This window comes from Eleutherodactylus coqui, chromosome 2 (genome assembly GCF_035609145.1).
Source record: "Eleutherodactylus coqui strain aEleCoq1 chromosome 2, aEleCoq1.hap1, whole genome shotgun sequence".
NCBI classification, from domain to species: Eukaryota; Metazoa; Chordata; class Amphibia; order Anura; family Eleutherodactylidae; genus Eleutherodactylus; species Eleutherodactylus coqui.
In genome coordinates, this window is record NC_089838.1 from 152,907,020 (window position 1) to 152,928,528 (window position 21,509).

A 21,509-nucleotide genomic window follows, 5' to 3' on the forward strand; every position below is an offset into this window, starting at 1 on the left:
ATGCAGTGTGGGCCTCGCCCACCTGCATTTAACATGACATTACCTCAGCTGTGATGGGCAATGCAATGGGATACATTTATGTACCGCCAGTGGGTTCCAGGGAGCCACCCATGCTGTGGGTGCACACTGAATTCCCATTGCGGAGTTGTACCTGCTTGTGACTATTTATAAAAAAACGCGGTCTGACTGGGGCATGCAGACACCTTGACAGAATGAATGGTGTGTGGCACATAGGTTCCCCATTGCTATGCCCACGTGTGCAGCTCCTGATGGCGGTGGCACAGGATTATATTTCTCATTGCTTCTGTACAGCATAGTGGGCTATCGCCCCGCCCCTTTTAAAGAGGGTCGCTGCCTAGCCGTGCCAACCCTCTGCAGTGTGTGCCTGCGGTTCCTCCTCATGGCAGACGCACTTATAAATAGACATGAGGCTGGTGTGGCATGAGGGCAGCTGAAAGCTGCGCAGGGACACTTTGGTGTGCGCTGTGGACACTGCGTCGTGCGCGCACGGGGGGGGGGGGGGGGGGGGGGTTGGCAGCATGTAACCCAGGAGAAGTGGCAGCAGAGTGTCATGCAGGCAGTGATTGTGCTTTGTTGGAGGTAGTGTGGTGCTTAGCTAAGGTATGCATTGCTAATGAGGGCTTTTCAGAAGTAAAAGTTGTTGGGAGGGGGGGGCCACTCTTGCCGCTATTGTGGCTTAATAGTGGGACCTGGGAACTTGAGATGCAGCCCAACATGTAGCCCCTCGCCTGCCCTATCCGTTGCTGTGTCGTTCCCATCACTTTCTTGAATTGCCCAGATTTTCACAAATGGAAATCTTAGCGATCATCGGCGATATACAAAAATGCTCGAGTCGCCCATTGACTTCAATGGGGTTCATTACTCGAAACGAACCATCGAGCATCGCGAAAAGTTCGTCTCGAGTAACGAGCACCCGAGCATTTTGGTGCTCGCTCATCTCTAGTACCCATTAAAGTGGTGACATTACAAAGTACAACTTGTTCCAAAAAGAACACAAAATACAAGCCCTTATACGGCTATGTAAATGAGTTATGACTCTTGCAATGCAACATTGAAAATCACTTGGTCCTTAAGGCAAAAATAGACTTTTCACTAAGTAGTTAAAAAACACTGGATTATCAATGTCAAGCCACTTCCCAAATCTCAGCTTCTTGGACCTCTATCAGTGTGACACTGGGAATAAGGAGTACATGAATATATTTCTTCAGCAGACATATGTAGTTTAAGAAAAGCCAAAGTAACCTAGCATCACCTTAAGGTACCTTTTAGAGATGAGCGAGCATGCTCGGATAAGTCAGTTACTCGACCAAGCCTCGCTCTTCTCAAGTAACTGCATTCTTGTCTGAGCGAGCGTGCTCTCCTCCCCCCCCCCACTCTCCCCCCCCCCCCCCCCCCCGTTCACCCCTGCCGCTTCCCCGCGCACTTTTGGACAAGAATGCAGTTACTCGAGACGAGCGAGGCTCGCTCGAGTAACTGACCTATCCGAGCGTGCTCGCTCATTTCTAGTACCTTTACATGAGGAAATTATTGCCTGATTTCTTGCTGGAAACAATGAATTTGGGCAATATTCGTCCTGTGTAAAAGCAACCACCAACGGGTACTGAGAGAGAAGTCGCTCTCCTGTTGGAGTCGTTTGGTTTTAAGCCGAACTGAAAACTAAGCGACTATCGGACTGAGTAAACAGGAGCCTCAATGTTTGAGCGACTCCTGTTTACTGTGAATGGAAGTGGGTGGGTCTGAATGATCCTCGTCTGCTCCGCCTCCATACACTGTTGCTCCTGCATAAGGTACAGGAGCGAAAATCAAGCAGTAGTCCGTGGGACTAATCTCACATGGATATTGCACAAACAAGGACATTATAAGGTTGGATCCTCAACTACCTAATTTGTTTAGCAACAAAGAAGTAGTGATTAAGGAATAAAAGAGCTGGTGACACATTTATGTCCTTTACACAGTAAATGAGATTGTTGTATGTAGGGAAAAGGAGTTATTCAGTTAGAATTATCAGTATATCTATAATCCTTTCAACCCAGAGACGTCACTCATTAGGAGCAAATCAACCTGTGATGGGTCAGACTTTGTGAAGGCTGTGAAATATGTTCTTTGCTATCTACATTTATTGCAATGTCAGTGATTGTACTTCCTGTGTCATGAAAACCTAATTATGTTTCAACTGATGTATGGGCATCTTTTTTGTCTTTAAACTGACAATGGAAGCAGAAGAGGAAAAAAAATCACATTGCTCTCAGAACAATTTTTTTAATTTGGAAATGCAAAAATCACATTATTCTTTTCCTTTTAACAAGAAAAATAGCAAGCAGGTAATTCAAAGTGAATTGTGCTAATTATAGGAAGCAAAATAATTGTAGCAAATTATAAATACAAGAAGAGAACATAAATTATGTTTAACAGATATAGGCATATAAATGTAGTAATAGACTATTTAATAGTGCATATGAAAATGTGAAGGTGACTTTTCTGCACTGTACCTTTGTTAGAGTGTGAAATAAACTTTCAATATTCACAAAAAATGCAGCCATATATTATAAATAAAATACAGACAAAACATTAAGAGTGCCGGCTTCACTATTCTGATAGTCTAGCATTTAGCTATGATATTCTTTACTAATAGTTTTTTAAAGCAAACCTATTCCTGGCTATAGTATGAGTTGTCAGGGGTGGAACTATAGGGCGTACAAAGGTAGCAGTTGCCCAAAGGCCCCTCTATCATATAAGAAAGCATCAGTATTATAAATGCACATGGATGATTGGGGGGCCAAATTACAGATTTTGCCCTACATTTAGTCTCTGACTAATCTTTTAAGAATTTAGCAATGTCCCTGGCTGCTGATGTTTAATCAGTGAGTTTCTTAGTAGACCCAACAATGCAGAGGAAAGTTGTGGGGGGTGGGCCCTCAAACTGAACTTTTGCATCCAGGTCCATGAGCCTATAGCTACGCCTCTGACTTGTATCCTGCATTTTTACCCATCTTCCCCTCTGCATCCCATGTATCTGATTCCCTCATAACTGGTGGGAGAAGTCTGTCTGCTGTGCTGTGTTCTATAGACTGTTCAGAGAATAGCAAATTCTGGTCTCTAACTGTCTGTAGCACAAACACAGAGAAAAACATCACCCTAAAGACAGTGTAAAGCAGCACTGAGCAGTGGAGATAGCATTAATGAATGAATTAAGAGCAGCAAATAATTATCTCCAGCAGGATGTCTGTCCACATCCTCATACCCCCTCTGCTCTCCTAGATTTGAATGAACATAACTCATCTCCCTTCTGTTCTGGCCTTGTGCTCTCTGCATTAACACACATGCCAGCAGGTTAAATGTCTGTATAGCAGCATAACATAAATGCATGTACAGCCTTTTAAAGAACCAGAAGCATATATATATATGGTGTGTTTCTAATGGCCTCTCTGTTCCAGATACAGTGTGTGAGCATTTACTCTTGTTTGACTTGCTTGACATCTCCATTACATTTAACTTCTATATAGTATAGCATGGTCTACTTAAAACATAAGATATGCTGATATCTAATGTTTATTAAATTGTAATTATTATCATATGAAAACAGCCTCACATCACTTCGGGGATGAAGGGACTGTCAGCTACGGCGGGGGATCGCAGAGATTCTCCCATTGTTTTCAAAGGGAGATCTTGCATTCCATCACATGCACTTTTCACATGGAGTGATGCTGCTGCTGCCGGCCTCCTTGAAGACAAGGCGCTAAGTGGACCCAATGATTATAGGGCAGTCTACCTGGTTTCCATCCTTCTGTCCAGCATTTTTCTGGATGAAATAGAGCAGCATGCGACACTATTTAACCCTTTCCAATCCAGTGTCTGACCCGTGAAGACATTATAATTTAAGGCTGTACAGCTCCGATGTTGGAAGACATCCGTTGGGGTACTCTTACTGTATATTGCCAGCCTCTCTGCGGTCTATCCAACGTGTCACCTCACGCAGTACTGGCTTTAGCCAGCATATAGCGCCATTGTGTAGCAGCAGAAAGAGTAATCCCCGTAGGAAAACCAGAATGCAAATTGTATTGGAAAGGGTTAATCTCTCTTTTTTTTATAGAATTAAATGACAAAGGCTGCGAACAGAACTACTGACAATGATGTGAACCCAGCCTAAATTTTGGATGCACACTATGTATGCATAATAGGTATGCATGTCTATTAAGCACTAAATATGGGAATATGTTTGTTTTCTTCAACAAGGAGACGCTAGCAGAAAGGAATAATGATATCACTCAAGTATAAATAGTTGTTACTGCTTTTAGAAATACATTTTGTTTTTAGACACGTTACTTGGCTGTAGGCGTATGTATTTGCATTTTTAACAATATGGCAGCATAGCACATGTGAAATATTTTTTGGCTCCTCAATGCATTGTAAGATGGTTCAGATATATTTATAGATCATAAATACTGGCATAGATACAGGAGGCACAGCTGCAGAAATGTGATAATTGTGTGCATGTGATACAAACTTTCTACATTTTTGCTGTACTGTGATTGAAGTCTTTCTTTTGTGAGCCGTTAATGCAAAACTTCAAGACTGAATTTAGATGCTGATCACATTTGTGCAATATGCTATCATACAGAGGCCAGCTGACTGACAGTATGCTGTACATCTGAACCTAAGGAAGTTAAGTGTCTTATTAAAGTTAATATCTGCTTCCTGGGGTGCGTTCACACAATTTCTTTGCAATTGGAATCTCTAACTGGTAAAATAGAGATGAAGGACACTCATGCCATTCCCATTGCTCTCCCTTATAGTATGCTCATTGCTCAGCATCATGTAGAGTATAAATGTAGTACTTTCAGATTCACAAGCATGATATTCAGAGCTCATACTGGCTGCATCTAAAGACAGCAACTTATAAATGTTTGCTTAAGGTCCAATTTTACATGTCAGTTATTCCACCTTATAAGGGGGTCTATATTACAGCTGAACCCTTTGGGGACAGATTTATGAAAACTATCTAAAAGAAAAACTGTCTTAATTGAGCATAGCAACCAATCACAGTGCAGCTTTCATTCTCAAGAGCAGAATACAAAATGAAAACTGTGGTGTGATTGGTTGCTATTGGGAAGAAAGACAGTTTTTTTTTTACAAATCTGTACCTTGGGTTCCATGAATGGAACTTAGATCACCATAGTCCTTAGCAATCAAGGCTTGGATTATAATGCAAGCCCTAATATCACATCTGTTTCAATTTGGCCTTAAGGTGGAATTTAGATGGGATGAATGTCGGGGAAACGATGCCCGACACTCATCCCAACATACACTTGCTCCCGTGCTGTTTCACGAGAGCTAGTATTACTGGCTCACTCACCGTATAAACGCAGCATAAACGATGGACGATGAGCTGATCGCTGATCGCTCAGTGTAAATAGCAGCCATTCAGTACTGAACGGCCGCTATGTTAGGTCAGTGGAGATGGGTGGGGGAGAATGAGGAGAGAAATCTTCTCCTGCCGCCCTGCTGTGAGACAGCGATACTAGCTCCCATGCAGCAGCATGAGAGTGAGTATGTGAGATTAGATGTCAGTTCTCCCCCCTGCTCCCCCGCTGTAGAATATCGCTAGCGATATTCCGGCTTATCCGTGGACAGGCAGCCTACATTGTTAAATATAAAAATGTTAATAGTGGGGAAAAAACAGTTTTTTTGCAGACATATATATGTTTTACTACTTTCCCTGCCCTTATCCAATGGTAATCTGTACACACAGCCTTTGCCCAAGGATGGATTCACATGAGCGTGTTTATGTGCGGACAATTGTGCGCAAGAAAAATGCACCTATTGATACCATTGGTTCCCTATGGTGTGTTCACATGTCCATGTTTTACAGGCATGCAAATGCATGCACCTGCAAAACAGAGGGCATGCATGCACCATAGGTCTGTGGTGCCCGTCAATATTCCCCAGCGGGGAGTCCCCTTGTCACTGAACACTTTGACAGCACTGTCAATCTCCGTGGGGAGTAAAGAATCCCCTGCCACAGTTGTCACAGCTGTGACAGAGTATCACGATGTTATCCCATTGCTTTCAATTGGACCGGGGCTTCTGCAGTCCCATTGAAAGGAATGGGCTGCCAGCAAGCCCTACAGGGATCTTCGGGGTAGGGCCTTAAATATAAGCCCTTCCCTGAAAATCATCCGTAGAATGTGTTAAAAATAAAAAAAATATATGTCTAGCCTGTCTTCTCCCTGTCCTGCTCTGACTCTGTTTCAGCAGGCTGGGATTTAAAATCCCCACCTGCTGAAAGGGCTGTATCTGATTTGCTGAGAGCTCAGCCAATTACAGGCAGCACTCAGCCATTCATTGAATGTCAGCTAAGTGCTGTCTGATTGGTCAAAGCACTCAGCCAATCACAGGCAGCTCTTGGCCATTCATAGAATTCTACTGAAAAATTAAATGGAGGGGAATGGAAAAACATTCTGCCATATTTGTAGGGGGTCTAGTTTCTACGGCGTACATACTGCAGCAAAAATTATATCATGTATTGACCCATAGAATAAAGTGATGTGATTTGTGCTGTAGTATGTACGCCGTAGAAACCAGACCGCCTACAAAGATAGCAGAATATATATATATAATTTTTTTTTTTTGCTGTACTACTTTAATTTTTTTCCACAGATATTTGATTTTTTTAAAATTCTTTTCTGCTAGCATTTTCTGACAGCCATGACTTTTTAAGCTTTCCATCAGCATAGTTGTGCGAGGGCTTGTTTTTTGTGGGACATCCTGTAGTTTCTATTGATCCATTTTGAAGAACATACAGCCTTTTGATAATTTTTTATCACATTTTTTTCTTGGAGACGGTGTGACCAAATAAGCGCAATTATGGTGTTATTTTTTTTCTGTCGACGTTCACCATGTGGGGTAATTAATCCGTTACTTTGATAGGTCAGACTTTTATGGACTCATCGATACCATATATGTTTTTAGTTTTTTATTTATGTTTTTTATTATAAATACATAGGGACAAAAACTTGCTGTGGTTTACTCACACTATGATGTAATGCCATAGTATTACATTATACCATGATCAGACAGGCAACCAATCAAGCCATGCCATGCCTATCAAGCCATAGGCACGGCTTGACAGACAATTTGTTATGGCAGCCCTAGCAGCTTTCAGAAGTCCCCCGACTGCCATGGCAACCATACAGCACCCTGCAATCTCATTTCAGTGGGCCGTTGGGGCCGCCCCGGACATAGATTGGGCGTTTAAAGGGTTAACAGCTCCAATCAGCGGTGCTATTGATTGGAGCTGTTACAAGCGTGTGTCGGCTGTAAGAAACAGCCATCACCAGCATTGTATGGAGCGGAATAGGCCCTCGATCCCACTTCATACAAATCTCTAACCTCCAGGATGTAAATGTACGTCCTGTAGCATTAAACTCTTATATATGTGGGGGGTTTTGGCTTACAAATACTGATGCAAAACCTTGGCCTAAATAATGCCGTGTGAAAGAGGCCTACAGTGAATCTTCTGAACTAACATTGCTAATAATGAAATCGTAGCTATGCAAAGCTCACTACAAAATATATGAATAAAAATGTGCTGAAGCTAAATTAATGCCATGCAAGTCTGTTCCACTGTCAAATATATTTTATTCATGTATGCACCTTTGCCAATTTGGCTGCCAAATGTCGACCAAGTCACCACAACTCAAACATCTTGTTCAATCTGGCCAGGAGCACTTTCAAGTGTGACTGTAGACACTAGTGACCTTGATGAAGCACCCTTTCACTCCCTCTTATTCAACTTCCTACTTGTGACACATGGTTCAGGAGAAAGGTGATACCAAACTCCAGAGCCAAGCAAACATTCTCATCCTTTACTTAACAGTGACATTTATGCCAGATCACATCAGCTTATATTGCTACGTATCATGAACTCAACGTAAAGAGTTCAAGAATAATAAAGCATTTTCAAGGACTTAAAAGCATATATTGTTAAACATTTCTGCAATATGGGTTCATATTACTAAAGCATACTTGCATTTTGTATTAAAGACAGTTTGCAAAGTTGCTTGTATCCATAGTAGGATGCATGTGTCTGCTGCTCCTGACTTTCTACCATAGTGATGTAGTTCCTAAGTCACAAAGCAATAGAAAACTGGATATGCAAAGAAATAAGGACATGGCACAAAGATACAAAGTAATCATAGTAAAACATATATTTGTAACAAATATATTTTATTGGGGTCACTGTTTTATTTGGTCAACTTTCAATATTTAGGATCTATTTTGCATGATGTATCAGATATGCTTGCAATCATATTGGTGGTATGTATTCTAACATCAAATATCAAGCTATATTATCACACTTACCTTAGTGATGGTTTTAAACAGCTTTTCTTATTTTTGTCTATTATTACTTCATTTGATTGCTTCTCAATTTCCATAATGTTTACTTTCTTTTGGCATGTCAGCACATAATTAAGTCCATCATTGCTATCCCAAAAGGTGCCAATTGCTGTTTCATAGCATATACAGAAATTCACTTTTGCTCCCTCTTTTTGATATGGGCTGACCAATGATATTGTAAAGGAGAATTGGTCTGTCTCTCCATTAAAAGAATCAGGTACATACTCTGCTAAAAGGTCATAATAGCTTTGCCAGTTATCCACTGACATTCTAACGTAGACCTGTTTTTCAAAAGAAACATTTAGAACTCGAATAATTCCCTTCATGGATGATGTGCCAGGTATGAAATCCACTGATTCCAGGGTCACTTTTTTTGCATGAAGCTGTTCCATAATGCCGCTAATTGGAGGTAATATAAAGCTTGGTGTTAAATAAAATTCCTCGATTTTAATGCTTTCCATTTCAAAATTTGGTATTACAATAGGAATTTCCCATGTGTCAAACTCTTTAACTGATACCAGATCAAATCCAAATGCATCTGCAAAAGACACCTTCCTTGCAACTGTAGGTGGTTGTTCCAGATCCCCATCATCTGAAGACACAGAACTACGTCTTCTGGGTAGTGGAGACAAACGAGGTTTGATTGTAACGTTGACATCCTCTTCGTTTGCTGCAGAATCATATAGACTAGGTGGTTCTAACAGGTTATCTTTACTTGCATGATTTTCTTCAAAACTCTCCATCTTTCTCCTAGATGTGTACTGGAGACAAACAGAACAGCTACTGACAGCTGACATTTGAGACTATGTGACTTAGGCTGAGGATTAACATTACACATGACATTGCAAAGGGTAGTCAGGCCTATTAATAAGTGTGGTGGCTTGTAAACTATGCTGGCCTTTTACCTAAAGGTTTAAATTTTGATGCCCTTAGCCCTTTCTAGCTTAAAAAGTAAAGCAGTTCATGCATATTCGTATTCAAGCTTCACAAACAATAATTACAATCTGATTGTATGGTTTTACGCAGTGCGTTTTGCGCTTCACCCATGAAACGTGAATGTGGCACTGATTATAAAATGGTCATCACCACTCCTATTGTCTGGCAGAAATGTCAGAACCCGTAATCAAGATGTTCCTCTTAAGGTCGCACTATTGGCTTTTTACGATGCGTTTAGACTGAACGATTATTCTTCGGAAAATTGTTCAAACTAACGAAACTGCCCCAAAATCATTACAAATCAGCGTTATTCAAAACAGGAAATAGTGCAGTAATGCCTATATACAGGAAGGGGATAAAAACAGGTCTTATTTACTCTACTCACAGACATCAGATTAAGGCATCTTTTACACAACCGTATGCTAATCACGGCTAGAAAATTGCGTGAATGAAGACTAGCCACAATCAAGTCCCGATCTTAATTATTGTTTTCGCATCCATTTACACAAGTGGTTGCGGCGTATCGGCAAAAAAATACACTCTAGCGTGAAAATTCCTTGGTTGGCAGAAATCCCCCGGAATAACTGCTAATGCTTAAATAGAGCCATCCATCTTATGCTTGTTTATGTAACATATAGGGTATGCTTCCAAGTGGCGGAAACACTGCAGATCATCCACCAGTAAGCTGTAAATAACGAACTATGTTTTTACATTCATTGGTTAGACTGGGACTATTTTTCACAATTTATTAACAATGTGGCTGAGCGGTGCAGATGTCTGAACATCCCAGACAATTTCTGCTATGTCTGCAGACAGTTCACAACAAAGTGGTAAAGTGGGCCTATCACAAGTATTTTGGAATAAAGCTTGGTGACCAAGATAAGAAGTGGCACCGTATATCATATGTGTGCCATGTAACAGTCATCTCACACAGTGGCTGAAAGGCAATAGTAGAATGCCATTCGCCATTCAGATGGTATGGCGAGAACAAAGAGACCACCATACTGACTGTTATTTCTGCATGACAAATACCAAAGGTTTCTCCATTAAACAGAAAGAAAACATTCTGTATACAGCTATACCTTCTGCAATAAAACCTGTGCCTCATGATGCCAGATTACCTATTCCGGATCCAATGGGAGGGTTGCTAATGACCTCTGGCTGGGCAGCAGCCCTGGCACTACTATGATAGTCACTGTTACTACTCGGGCCAATATAGGGTACACTGTTATTATTGGGGCCGCTATGGGGGACACTTTCTACTGGGGCCACAAATGGGGTCACTATTACTACTGGTGCAACTATAGGGGTCACTATTGGGGCTCATTCCCATGTACATAAGCGCATTTCAGTCATGCAAATGCGATGTATATTTGCATACCCAGAAATCGCGTTTTTCACCTGCTCTGGTGTGTTTTTAAGTGCGCAAATACACTGCAAATATGTGCATGCAAAAAACAACGTAGACAGGCTAATTGAAATGCTGTGCAATTAACTCACTTCATATCAGTGCCCACCCAATCACTTCAATGGCTTATTGCTGTGTGTAATACAGCCCAACAAGGTCATGCTTCATATTTTTTTCACACGATTGTACATCATGCGAAAAAATACGCTCATGTGAACGCATCCATTGAAATCAATATTCAATATATCTATTCATTGCATATTACGCACACTAGACATCTCAGTCATTGAAGACCGTTACAAAGGGAAGTACAATCTGAATATGATGGGCGACCTTTGCTGGTTCTTACAGAGGGAAGTCAAGATTCAAGCGTCATTTTCCACCAAAAACAGCCAAATAGTAATATTATGGCACGTCCAAACTGTTATCATCTTAAAGAAAGGAAATGGTTTGTAACTTGAAAATGAGAAGTGCTGCTAGTATTCAATCTTACCAGTGTGATCAGCAGGTTGTGATTTTACAGAAACATATCTATTACTTTCTGTTATGAAATTTTTAAATATTCGTTGCACAGTGTTATCGCTCAAAATTCGTCCATACATCCAAAAATGAGTGATATTCGTTAGATGTAAATGCGGGCATTGCGCACTTGTTGTTTGAACAATGGATTTTACTTCACATAAAATGCGTTGTTCAGTCACTGAAGAACTGAGCAAATATATTCTATTTGAAAGTATTTTGCTCATCTTTGCTCCCCGCGGCATGTTTATATTAGCCAAGAGCAGAACAATGGAATGTGAAGGCAGCTATTTGCACAGCTGGGCGTGTGTTTAAACACAGGCAGGGTTCTGCAAACAACTCCTGTGGGTCCTTTTACATGCAAATGAAGATGATAAAGTATTAATGGCTATTAAAGCCATTCACGCTTTATGCAAATACATTGCTAAATCTTTCAACCTTTTTGCCATTTGAAAGATTATCTTTGCGTGTAAAAGGACCTTTAGCCTTCAACCTGCTATGGTACTATCAGATAATTAATAAACTTACCAAGATAAAATGAACAAGTTTGCGTAACTAGGGGCATATTTAACCCTCACTGCAATTCTAGTTCACTTCACATAGTACTGTCCACTATACCATAAATAATTGTATGTTAATTAAAAAATGTAACAACCATAGAGTAAGTGGTGTAGCAGGGCAGTATCAGGATGACTTATAAAGGGTGCTAAACAGGCATGCTGATACCTGGAAAAGGGAAAGAGAAGGTTAACACCTGATGGGTGTAGCAGGAATTAGTTGCATATAAGCCAGTTCCTGCCAGAAGCAAAGGGGAGAGACACAGCGCAGCAGGGCTGAGGTGCTGCAGGCCGGTGGTCAAGCAAAGGCTTGAGTCAGACAGGGACGACAACCCTGGACTCACACCCAGGTGGGGTGTATATGGACTGTGTTTTTGTGATTTGCTGTGATGTTGAATAAACGCTGGCAAGCGCGAGATAAATAAATCCAAATCTCTTGAGCAGTTCCTGTGCGAGGGGCGAGCATTCCAGGCTGAAAGGTGGGCGATCTGCAGACAAGTTTACCCCAACATGTTACAGTGGGCACAGCCTGAATGTCTAAGCAAAGTGCAGCCGCACAATAATCACACCATGCACAATAAATAGCTCAGAAGTATATCCAAGAAGAAGTGCATGTAAGATGTATAAGCACACCCAAAAGTCAAAAATATGAGCTAAAAATAAGCTTTATTACATGATATGAAATTGGGGCAAAACCCACAAACACCTTAAAATCAATTTAAAATAAATATAGACACAAAGGTAACCACCAAAAGGGGTATTTCCTAACCTACCACCTCCTATACCTCAATAAAGTGCATAACCACTCAAATACAAGTATAAAGTGCAAAAATAGACCTACTCATTCATCCATGAAAGCAAGGCATTGCCATAAATTACATAAACAAATGCAAAACAATTGGCAATAATCAAACCTTCACCAATTCCAAGTATACAATCACAGAAAATGGCCATTACTTACTGGGCGAGGAGTGCATATAGATGCATCCTCCTCTCACCATGCAGGTAGCTGACTACCAAATGGAGGAGCCAATAACACCTGTGCAGGACGCCGATAAGACAACCACTCACACTGCCTCTTGATAATGAGGGGGGTGGATGCATGGGGTACACTCCCACACATGGTGGATACAGGGTGCCAGACCATTCTGATATATGTAGTTCACCATACAGACCAGCAACCTATTAATGACGCCATGATAATTCGGCAGGTTGCCCTGCATTTCAAACAGTAAACCACATTGGTACTGCCACCCTGGGCTCCCCCTGGAGTCTTAAAGCCACACTGCATGTGAATGATAGATAATAAATGCAAGGCATTGGTTGGATGTTGGCCAAGATACATGAGCCCACTAACCACTTCACGGTTCCTTGCGTTGTAGTGGGTCCCTACACTAATTTAATGCATCACAGAAGGAGAAATAAAATAAAACATTAAAAACAATCACAGAAAATGGCCGTTACTTACTGACTGAGGAGTGCATATAGATGCATCCTCCTCTCACCATGCAGGTAGCTGACTACCAAATGGAGGAGCCAATAACACCTGTGCAGGACGCCGATAAGACAACCACTCACACTGCCTCTTGATAATGAGGGGGGTGGATGCATGGGGTACACTCCCACACATGGTGGATACAGGGTGCCAGACCATTCTGATATATGTAGTTCACCATACAGACCAGCAACCTATTAATGACGCCATGATAATTCGGCAGGTTGCCCTGCATTTCAAACAGTAAACCACATTGGTACTGCCACCCTGGGCTCCCCCTGGAGTCTTAAAGCCACACTGCATGTGAATGATAGATAATAAATGCAAGGCATTGGTTGGATGTTGGCCAAGATACATGAGCCCACTAACCACTTCACGGTTCCTTGCGTTGTAGTGGGTCCCTACACTAATTTAATGCATCACAGAAGGAGAAATAAAATAAAACATTAAAAACAATCACAGAAAATGGCCGTTACTTACTGACTGAGGAGTGCATATAGATGCATCCTCCTCTCACCATGCAGGTAGCTGACTACCAAATGGAGGAGCCAATAACACCTGTGCAGGACACCGATAAGACAACCACTCACACTGCCTCTTGATAATGAGGGGGGTGGATGCTTGGCGTATACTCCCACACATAGTGGATACAGAGTGCCAGACCATTCTGATATATGTAGTTCACCATGCAGACCAGCAACCTATTAATGATGCCATGATAATAAGTAACGGCCATTTTCTGTGATTGTTTTTTATTTTTTGTTTCCCCTTCTGTGACGCATTTATATTAGTGTAGGGACCCACTAAAACGCAAGGAACCGTGAAGTGGTTAGTGGGCTCATGTATCTTGGCCAACATCCAACCAATGCCTTGCATTTATTATCTATCATTCATATGCAGTGTGACATTAAGACTCCAGGGGGAGCCCAGGGTGGCAGTACCAATGTGGTTCACTGTTTGAAATGCAGGGCAACCTGACAAATTATCATGCCGTCATTAATAGATTGCTAGTCTGCATGGTGAACTACATATATCAGAATGGTCTGGCACCCTGTATCCACTATGTGTGGGAGTATACGCCAAGCAGCCACCCCCCTCATTATCAAGAGGCAGTGTGAGTGGTTGTCTTATCGGTTTCCTGCACAGGTGTTATTGGCTCCTCCATTTGGTAGTCAGCCACCTGCATGGTGAGAGGAGGATGCATCTATATGCACTCCTCAGTCAGTAAGTAACGGCCATTTTCTGTGATTGTTTTTAATTTTTTGTTTCCCCTTCTGTGACGCATTTATATTAGTGTAGGGACCCACTACAATGCAAGGAACCGTGAAGTGGTTAGTGGGCTCATGTATCTTGGCCAACATCCAACCAATGCCTTGCATTTATTATCTATCATTCACATGCAGTGTGGCTTTAAGACTCCAGGGGGAGCCCAGGGTGGCAGTACTAATGTGGTTCACTGTTTGAAATGCAGGGCAACCCGCCGAATTATCATGGTGTCATTAATAGGTTGCTGGTCTGCATGGTGAACTACATATATCAGAATGGTCTGGCACTTTGTATCCACTATGTGTGGGAGTGTACGCCAAGCATCCACCCCCCCTCATTATCAAGAGGCAGTGTGAGTGATTGTTTTATCGGTGTCCTGCACAGGTGTTATTGGCTCCTCCATTTGGTAGTCAGCTACCTGCATGGTGAGAGGAGGATGCATCTATATGCACTCCTCACCCAGTAAGTAATGGCCATTTTCTGTGATTGTTTTTAATTTTTTGTTTCCCCTTCTGTGACACAATTCCAAGTATAAGAGCGTAAAACAAAGTAACCTGGCATAATACCACTACACAGAGCATGAGGAGGGGAGATGATGACCAACCCCATGCGTATTGCTAGTCCTGATCTAGCTTCATCTTACATGCACTTCTTGATTTTTTTCCAAAGATTTAACAACTCCACAATGAAATTCTTTTGTTTAACTGGCAATTTTGTATCCTGTTTTAAAAATGTCCTAAATGCTACTATTCTGTATCCTAGGGAATAATGGTTTAAAGGGAGCTTACATCTGCTGTAACCAATATACATTGTCCATTAAACTTCCATTGCTGTAATTCGTCAATTACCAGATTAGAGTTGTGTAAATAAGAGGCAGTAGGCTTTACAGAGTTTTGTAGAAGAAAAATCTATGCAGTCTACTATCCTAGAGATTGGTAACATAATCCCAGAAACTGGAATCCCAGGGGAAGCTTAATGTCTCTGAACCTTTGGTACACAGTATATGATTGGTATTTTAGGAAACCTTATATCCATATAAGTATGAAGTGTATTCGTACTCTCCTTTATTTGTAATATGACTGATAGCCCTTCAACAGTATAATTTCCAACTCTTTTTTAAACTTGGAAAGGGGGTCATCTTTCATAGGTTAAGAGGTCATTTAGTAATCTAGCAATTTCCCGATGATAGTCACTATAATTCTTAACAGCTATCTCCACCTAAGGGCTCAGTCAGACGAGATGCAGAAACAAAAGCAGAAGGCATGTATGAAAATGAGTGACCAAAGCTTCAGACATATTTTTTATTCGCACTTGATGTGTGGTCACACAATGGTAAAATCCGCACATAAAAGTGTGGTCCCATCGCTATTGCTTGCTGTGGCTGTGACAGCTACAGCAGGGGATTCCTTGGATGTGAAACCCATGGATACTGTAACATCCAGGGTTTTCACCATGTTGTCAATGGGGCCGGCGCTGCTGCAAAAACTTAGGGAGAAGATCGTGCTCTTCTGCCACAGCTGTGACAGCTGTGGCAGGGGATTCTTTCATCCCCGTAGGAAGTTCCCTCATCACTGAACACTGTGACAGTGCTGTCACAGTGTTCAGTGATAAGGGGGCTCCCTGTGGAGATGAAGGAATCCCCTGTCACAGCTGTGGCAGAAGAGGAGGATACTATCCCACTGCTTTCAATGGGGCCAGTGCTGCTGCCACCCCATTGAAAGCAATGCGATGAAGGGAACCCCGCAGAATTTTTTTTGGGAGGGGCTTGAAATATAAGCCCCACCATGAAAATAAGCCCTAGATACTGGAAACTGTTTAATACATGACCTAGAAGCATCGTACGGGGCTCCACTGCATCTTCTCCCCAGAATAACTGTGATTGGTTTAAGTGCTCAGCCAATCAGAGGCAGCACTTCCATAAGACAGGGATTTTATTAATCCCCAGCCAGAAGAAAATGAAGAAGAACAGTGCAGCGGACCCGGGAAAAGATGTTCCGGAGCCGGACATGGCTTCTAGGTGATGCATTTATTTAATTATTTTCCATCATCTAGGGCTTATTGAAGAGATATGACAGTATGATTTTTGTGCGAATTGAAAAACACTGTCCTATTTTTTGCAGGTACGAATTTTAATTCGCTTGTAAAAATCGGACATGTGACCGCTTTCATTGGAAAGCATTGGTTCTAATGGAGTCGCTTTTTTTTTGCACCTATACATGCGGGGAAAAAACACTTGTCTGACTGAGCCTTTATACACTGGTTTTACTACAACCATATTATATTTGCTCAATTCCTTCAGTCACCTTTTCTTAGAGAGGCAGTTTCCAACTCCTCTAAAACACAGGTATTAAACACCTCGATATATTTGTTAACACCATTTTTAGGGCAAAATTCTCACCTTTCAGATTTGTGTGTATAACACTCTGTTCTTGTTGCAAATTCCTGAAAGGGGTATTACCTAATACTATTTATTTAAATTTATTGTATCTATGTATTTGTGGATATCCACAAAATACAGGATCCGCCATTTATAGTGGGTAGTGATCACAGCTTACTTATTCACCATCCAGGCACAATGACCTTTACAAAGGTCACAGAACATGCTTACAACAGTCTCATATAGAAGTCAAAGGGTTAGCTTCTGTCCATTGTGTAAAAACTTAATAATAATTGTTCTGAGTCAAAAGGGCCCTAACATAGGAATAATAATACTTTGTGAAAAATATCAACACTCCCTTAATAATGGTACCATTTTGTAGAAGTTACAAAAACATATTAACAGATCACGGAGTATAATACGCAGTTTTTCCCCAGGAGTTAACACTCTACTACTAGCAATACAGTCCCCATTAGAGATACATATTACAGTTTAGACTCATGGCATCTCATTATTTAAAGCTTGCTTTATATCCCCGGCAATGTGATACTCTTTCTTTGCCAACAATAATTCCAGTCAGTGACCAGAAGCTCGAGTACCAGAAATTTGCCAGTGGTCCAATGTCCTTCCTTTGCGTAAACTCTATCCCCATGTAGCAGGCCTGCTGACTAACTTTCCATAACCCTTTTTGGTGTGCACACCCAGAATGCCCTTATAAGGCCAGCCTCAGATTTTCTCGCATAGGAGTCACATCTGTTACTGACACAGGCTTGTCTGGGGTCAGGAGCGCAGCTCTACCACTGCTCTTGTCAATGCTGATGGACTCTCCAATTTCCCCTCTGTGAGCCTTGTCTTTCCTGGCAGTGCAGATAGTGGCTTCCACTGTTTTAGTTCGGTATTCTCATAGTGCAGTTCATCTCTCTTTTGCTGATCTCTGCAGGGCACATCTCTTGGACAGCAGCCTCTTCTTCCTCAACTTAGCACACTATGCATCAAGAAATTGTCCTTTATATATCAAAGCATTCACCAATTAAATTCAGTCCCGTGATCAAAATCAGTTTTGCTGTGCGAAAATTTGGCACAAGGGGCTATTTTGGTTTAATTTTGTGGTGCACTTTCCAGTTCGTCCACATGGCAACATTAACTCTTAAAGGGGTTGTCTCGCGGCGAAAGCGAAAACAAATTTTTTTCACTTACCCCCGCATTCTGCCCTGTTAAAAAGAAAGCATAGGTTAGTTTTTAAAAAGCACATTGCACTTACCTGCATCAGCATTCTGCAGCTTCTTCTATTCTTCTTTTAAAGATGGCGCCGCTGGTCTTTTCCCACAGTGCACCGCGGGTCTTCTCCCATGGTGCACCGTGGATTTCCTTCTCCATCCTTGCGTTCCATTGCCGATTCCAGCCTCCTGATTGGCTGGAATCGGCACACGTGATGGGGCGGAGCTACGATGACGACGCGGTGAGCAGCTCTCCGACACGAGCGGCCCCATTCACCAGGCAGAAGACCGCACAGCGCAAGCGCGTCTAAAAAAGCAAGAAGCCAGCGAAATTAGACGGAGCCAGGGAGACGGGGACGCTAGCAACGGAGCAGGTAAGTGAATAACTTCTGTATGGCTCATATTTAATGCACGATGTATATTACAAAGTGCATTAATATGGCCATACAGAAGTGTATAACCCCACTTGCTTTCGCGAGACAACCCCTTTAAGGGTGGTATCTTATAGACACAACCTGCCATCTTTTTTTTTAATAACAAGGAAACCTATCTCCACCAGACAATTGGAAAGGAAGATATGACCCTTCCTCAAACTTTCTGAGATACTTTAAAGCTTGTCTCTCAGGTCCTGATACAGACATGTACAGATGACTCGTAGACAATTTACCATCTGAAACAAAATCAATAATACGGTCTATGCATCAGTAACTTGTTTAATCTTTCTTTTGAGAGCACATTGGCAAAATACTCAAGAAAGCCGAGGAAAGAATTAACATCTACTGTGATGTTAACTGTAAACCAACTATTGCTACGCTTTAGAGATATCTCTGTGTTCCCAGTCAATGATTGGATGAAACAATTTTAAGCAGGGCATGCTAAGAACAACCTGAGAATGAAGAGACTGTTAGGTATAGCAGACAGGTCTGCTGCTCTGCCCTGTCTATTATCTGAGTTTGTATTTATTTTGCTCTAGCATCTCCAGAGTTAACAGTTCCTCACTACTCCACTCACCTGGAGGCTGTTTGCCAATCACTCCACTATATAGCTTCCCCCTTTGATGGCTTGTGGCTGCTGCTTCTGCAGAATCTCTCTGTGACAAGTAGTCTCCAGTCTGCGTAGCTGTTGCTATGTGTGTTTTATCCAGATCTTCTGTTGCTGCTCACATCTTCGGTTCGTATTGTTGGTTGGTACATCCAGTTCTGGTTAGGGCCTCAACAGGGTTATTCAGCACCCAGGTTCCAGCTCAGGGCCGCCCCTGTCGGGGTGATTACTCCGCTCCATTAGGCAGGGACCTCATCATCCCTCGCCAGCTCAGGGCTAGCTCAGTTCCAGTCTCTGCCTCGTACCAAACTACGCACCGAGGAGTGAGCATCCAGCCACTGGGTCGGCTGCCAGTGCCGGGTGGCTTTCCACACCCTAATACTTAACAGAGACTCAAAAACATTTAAGAAAATTACTTCCTTGTGAAAAAAAACTGTTTTTAAATGCACCTCCGGAACTTTGAGCTTAATATGTTTTTGTAACAATAGAGAAAAATCAATACCAGAAAATAAAATATGGTTTCACAGAGGCTTTATATGTAATATGAGTAGCAAACTGGAGATCAATTAGATTAACACCAGAGCCGCTAATCGAAAATATTGTTATGGGAGTTTTAGTAGTACTATAGATCAGTTCAGCTGAGGATTAATTTGGATGACACCAACCAAGTCACCTACTTGCCCAGAGGACCCTCCACGCCATACACTAAGCCACTTTGTTTGCTGACTACATATCTCTACAGAGCACTGGGCAATTACATATAATATGACATCTTTGGCCACATTAGAAATATAAGCCTTTCAATAAATGTTTCTCTCTTTGCTCCATACTCCTGCATAGGCTCATCAATATTTTCTGGAGTAAAAGAGGAGAAAACTGATACAGAAGACTCACATGCTGTCTCCCAAACACCTCTGTCCATTTTGATTTCAAGAGTCAAAGCTTCCTCCAAAGTACTAGGTATAGAATACTGAGTCATCATGTCTTTAATTTTACTATCCCATGACAAAATTGACTTCTTAAGGTTGGATCATTCCACTGAGTGTTGTTTGCGTAGCAATGATATTCACAGCAATATTTCTTAACTGTTCAACTGGATCCTCCCTGCTGAAAGACAGAAATCTTACTCTCTGCTAGAGCAACTCAGTGTAGATCATCATAAAGAGGATCCAGAGCAGAGAAAAAATTATCTTCTGAGCTGGATTTAGGAGGAAGAGAAAAGATCCAAGCCTGAGAAATCATGTTCCCAATTTTTTTAATCTCATCCCTAGAGGAAACCTGCCTCATCTTAACCCTTTGCAATCCAATTTTAGATTCAGGGTTTCCTAGGGGGCTTTCTCTTTCTGCCATTATACAATGACGCCATCTGTTGGCTAGAGCCAGTACTGCGGTATGGGACATGCTGAAGAGGCCCCCGACAACAAAGCGGCCAGTAATATACAGTAAGAATACCTTGACAGATGTCTTCCGATATTGAAGCTGTACAGCCTTCAATCAGAATGTCTTCAGATGTCAGAAAGTGGATTGGAAAGGGTTAAAATATAAATTTACAGGATTGTCGAAAAGCAACAAAATCTTGCCGCCTACCAGAAAACTGATCCAGAAGATCCAACTTAAGTGCGATTATGGAAGCAGAAGTTGATGGTCTTGTCGAACACCAAGTTACCCTCAGTTGCTGAGTCCACTGCTTAATAACTACCCCTTTGAAAGTCAAGACTAGCTGCTTGTCCTCTTAGGCCTGAATCAGGTCCATACTAAAGCGAATAGAACTCCAGAAGGAATTTGTATTTTGAGGATGGATATATTACTACATCCTCTACGGACATCATGGAGACCACAATAACTAAACGGAACATGGAAACAGGATACACACCAGGGCCACAAATAAGGAGGGGTAGGAATCTATCCCTGATCTAAAAGTCACCAAACCTGCCTAACCAGTGGAGCATCTGCCCTGAAAAGGGCAATCTTGCAATAGGAACCTGGGGCTTCACTGAAAAGTCCCTATATGGAGTAAGAGCTAGAGAAAAGCAAATTGAAAACAAGTTACAAAAAAATACCAGATTAGAACAAGAGGGCAGCAGTACAAACAAACACTGAATACATACAGCACAAAACACAGACTAGAACAACTCCCTCTCTTCACTACACAGAACCAGGATACCAGAACCTCTACACAGTTCCTCATAAAGCCAGGAAACTGGAACCTCTACAGAAGTTTTACACAGAAAAAGGACATAGTATAACTGACACCTGTGACATCCCAGGGCTGGTT

At 41.8% G+C, this 21,509-nt stretch overlaps 1 protein-coding gene across 2 annotated transcripts in view; it reads right to left on the reverse strand.

The window, feature by feature from the left end:
• The window catches only part of PPP1R3A (protein phosphatase 1 regulatory subunit 3A), an 80,652-nt gene extending 71,467 nt beyond the window's left edge, over positions 1-9,185 (reverse strand). For both annotated transcript variants that reach the window (XM_066591783.1, XM_066591782.1), the window contains exon 1: positions 8,383-9,185. In XM_066591783.1, the coding sequence (XP_066447880.1) occupies positions 8,383-9,161 (779 nt within the window). In that variant the 5' untranslated portion in view covers positions 9,162-9,185. The remainder of the gene's footprint in view (positions 1-8,382) is intronic.
• Positions 9,186-21,509: the final 12,324 nt, after the last annotated feature.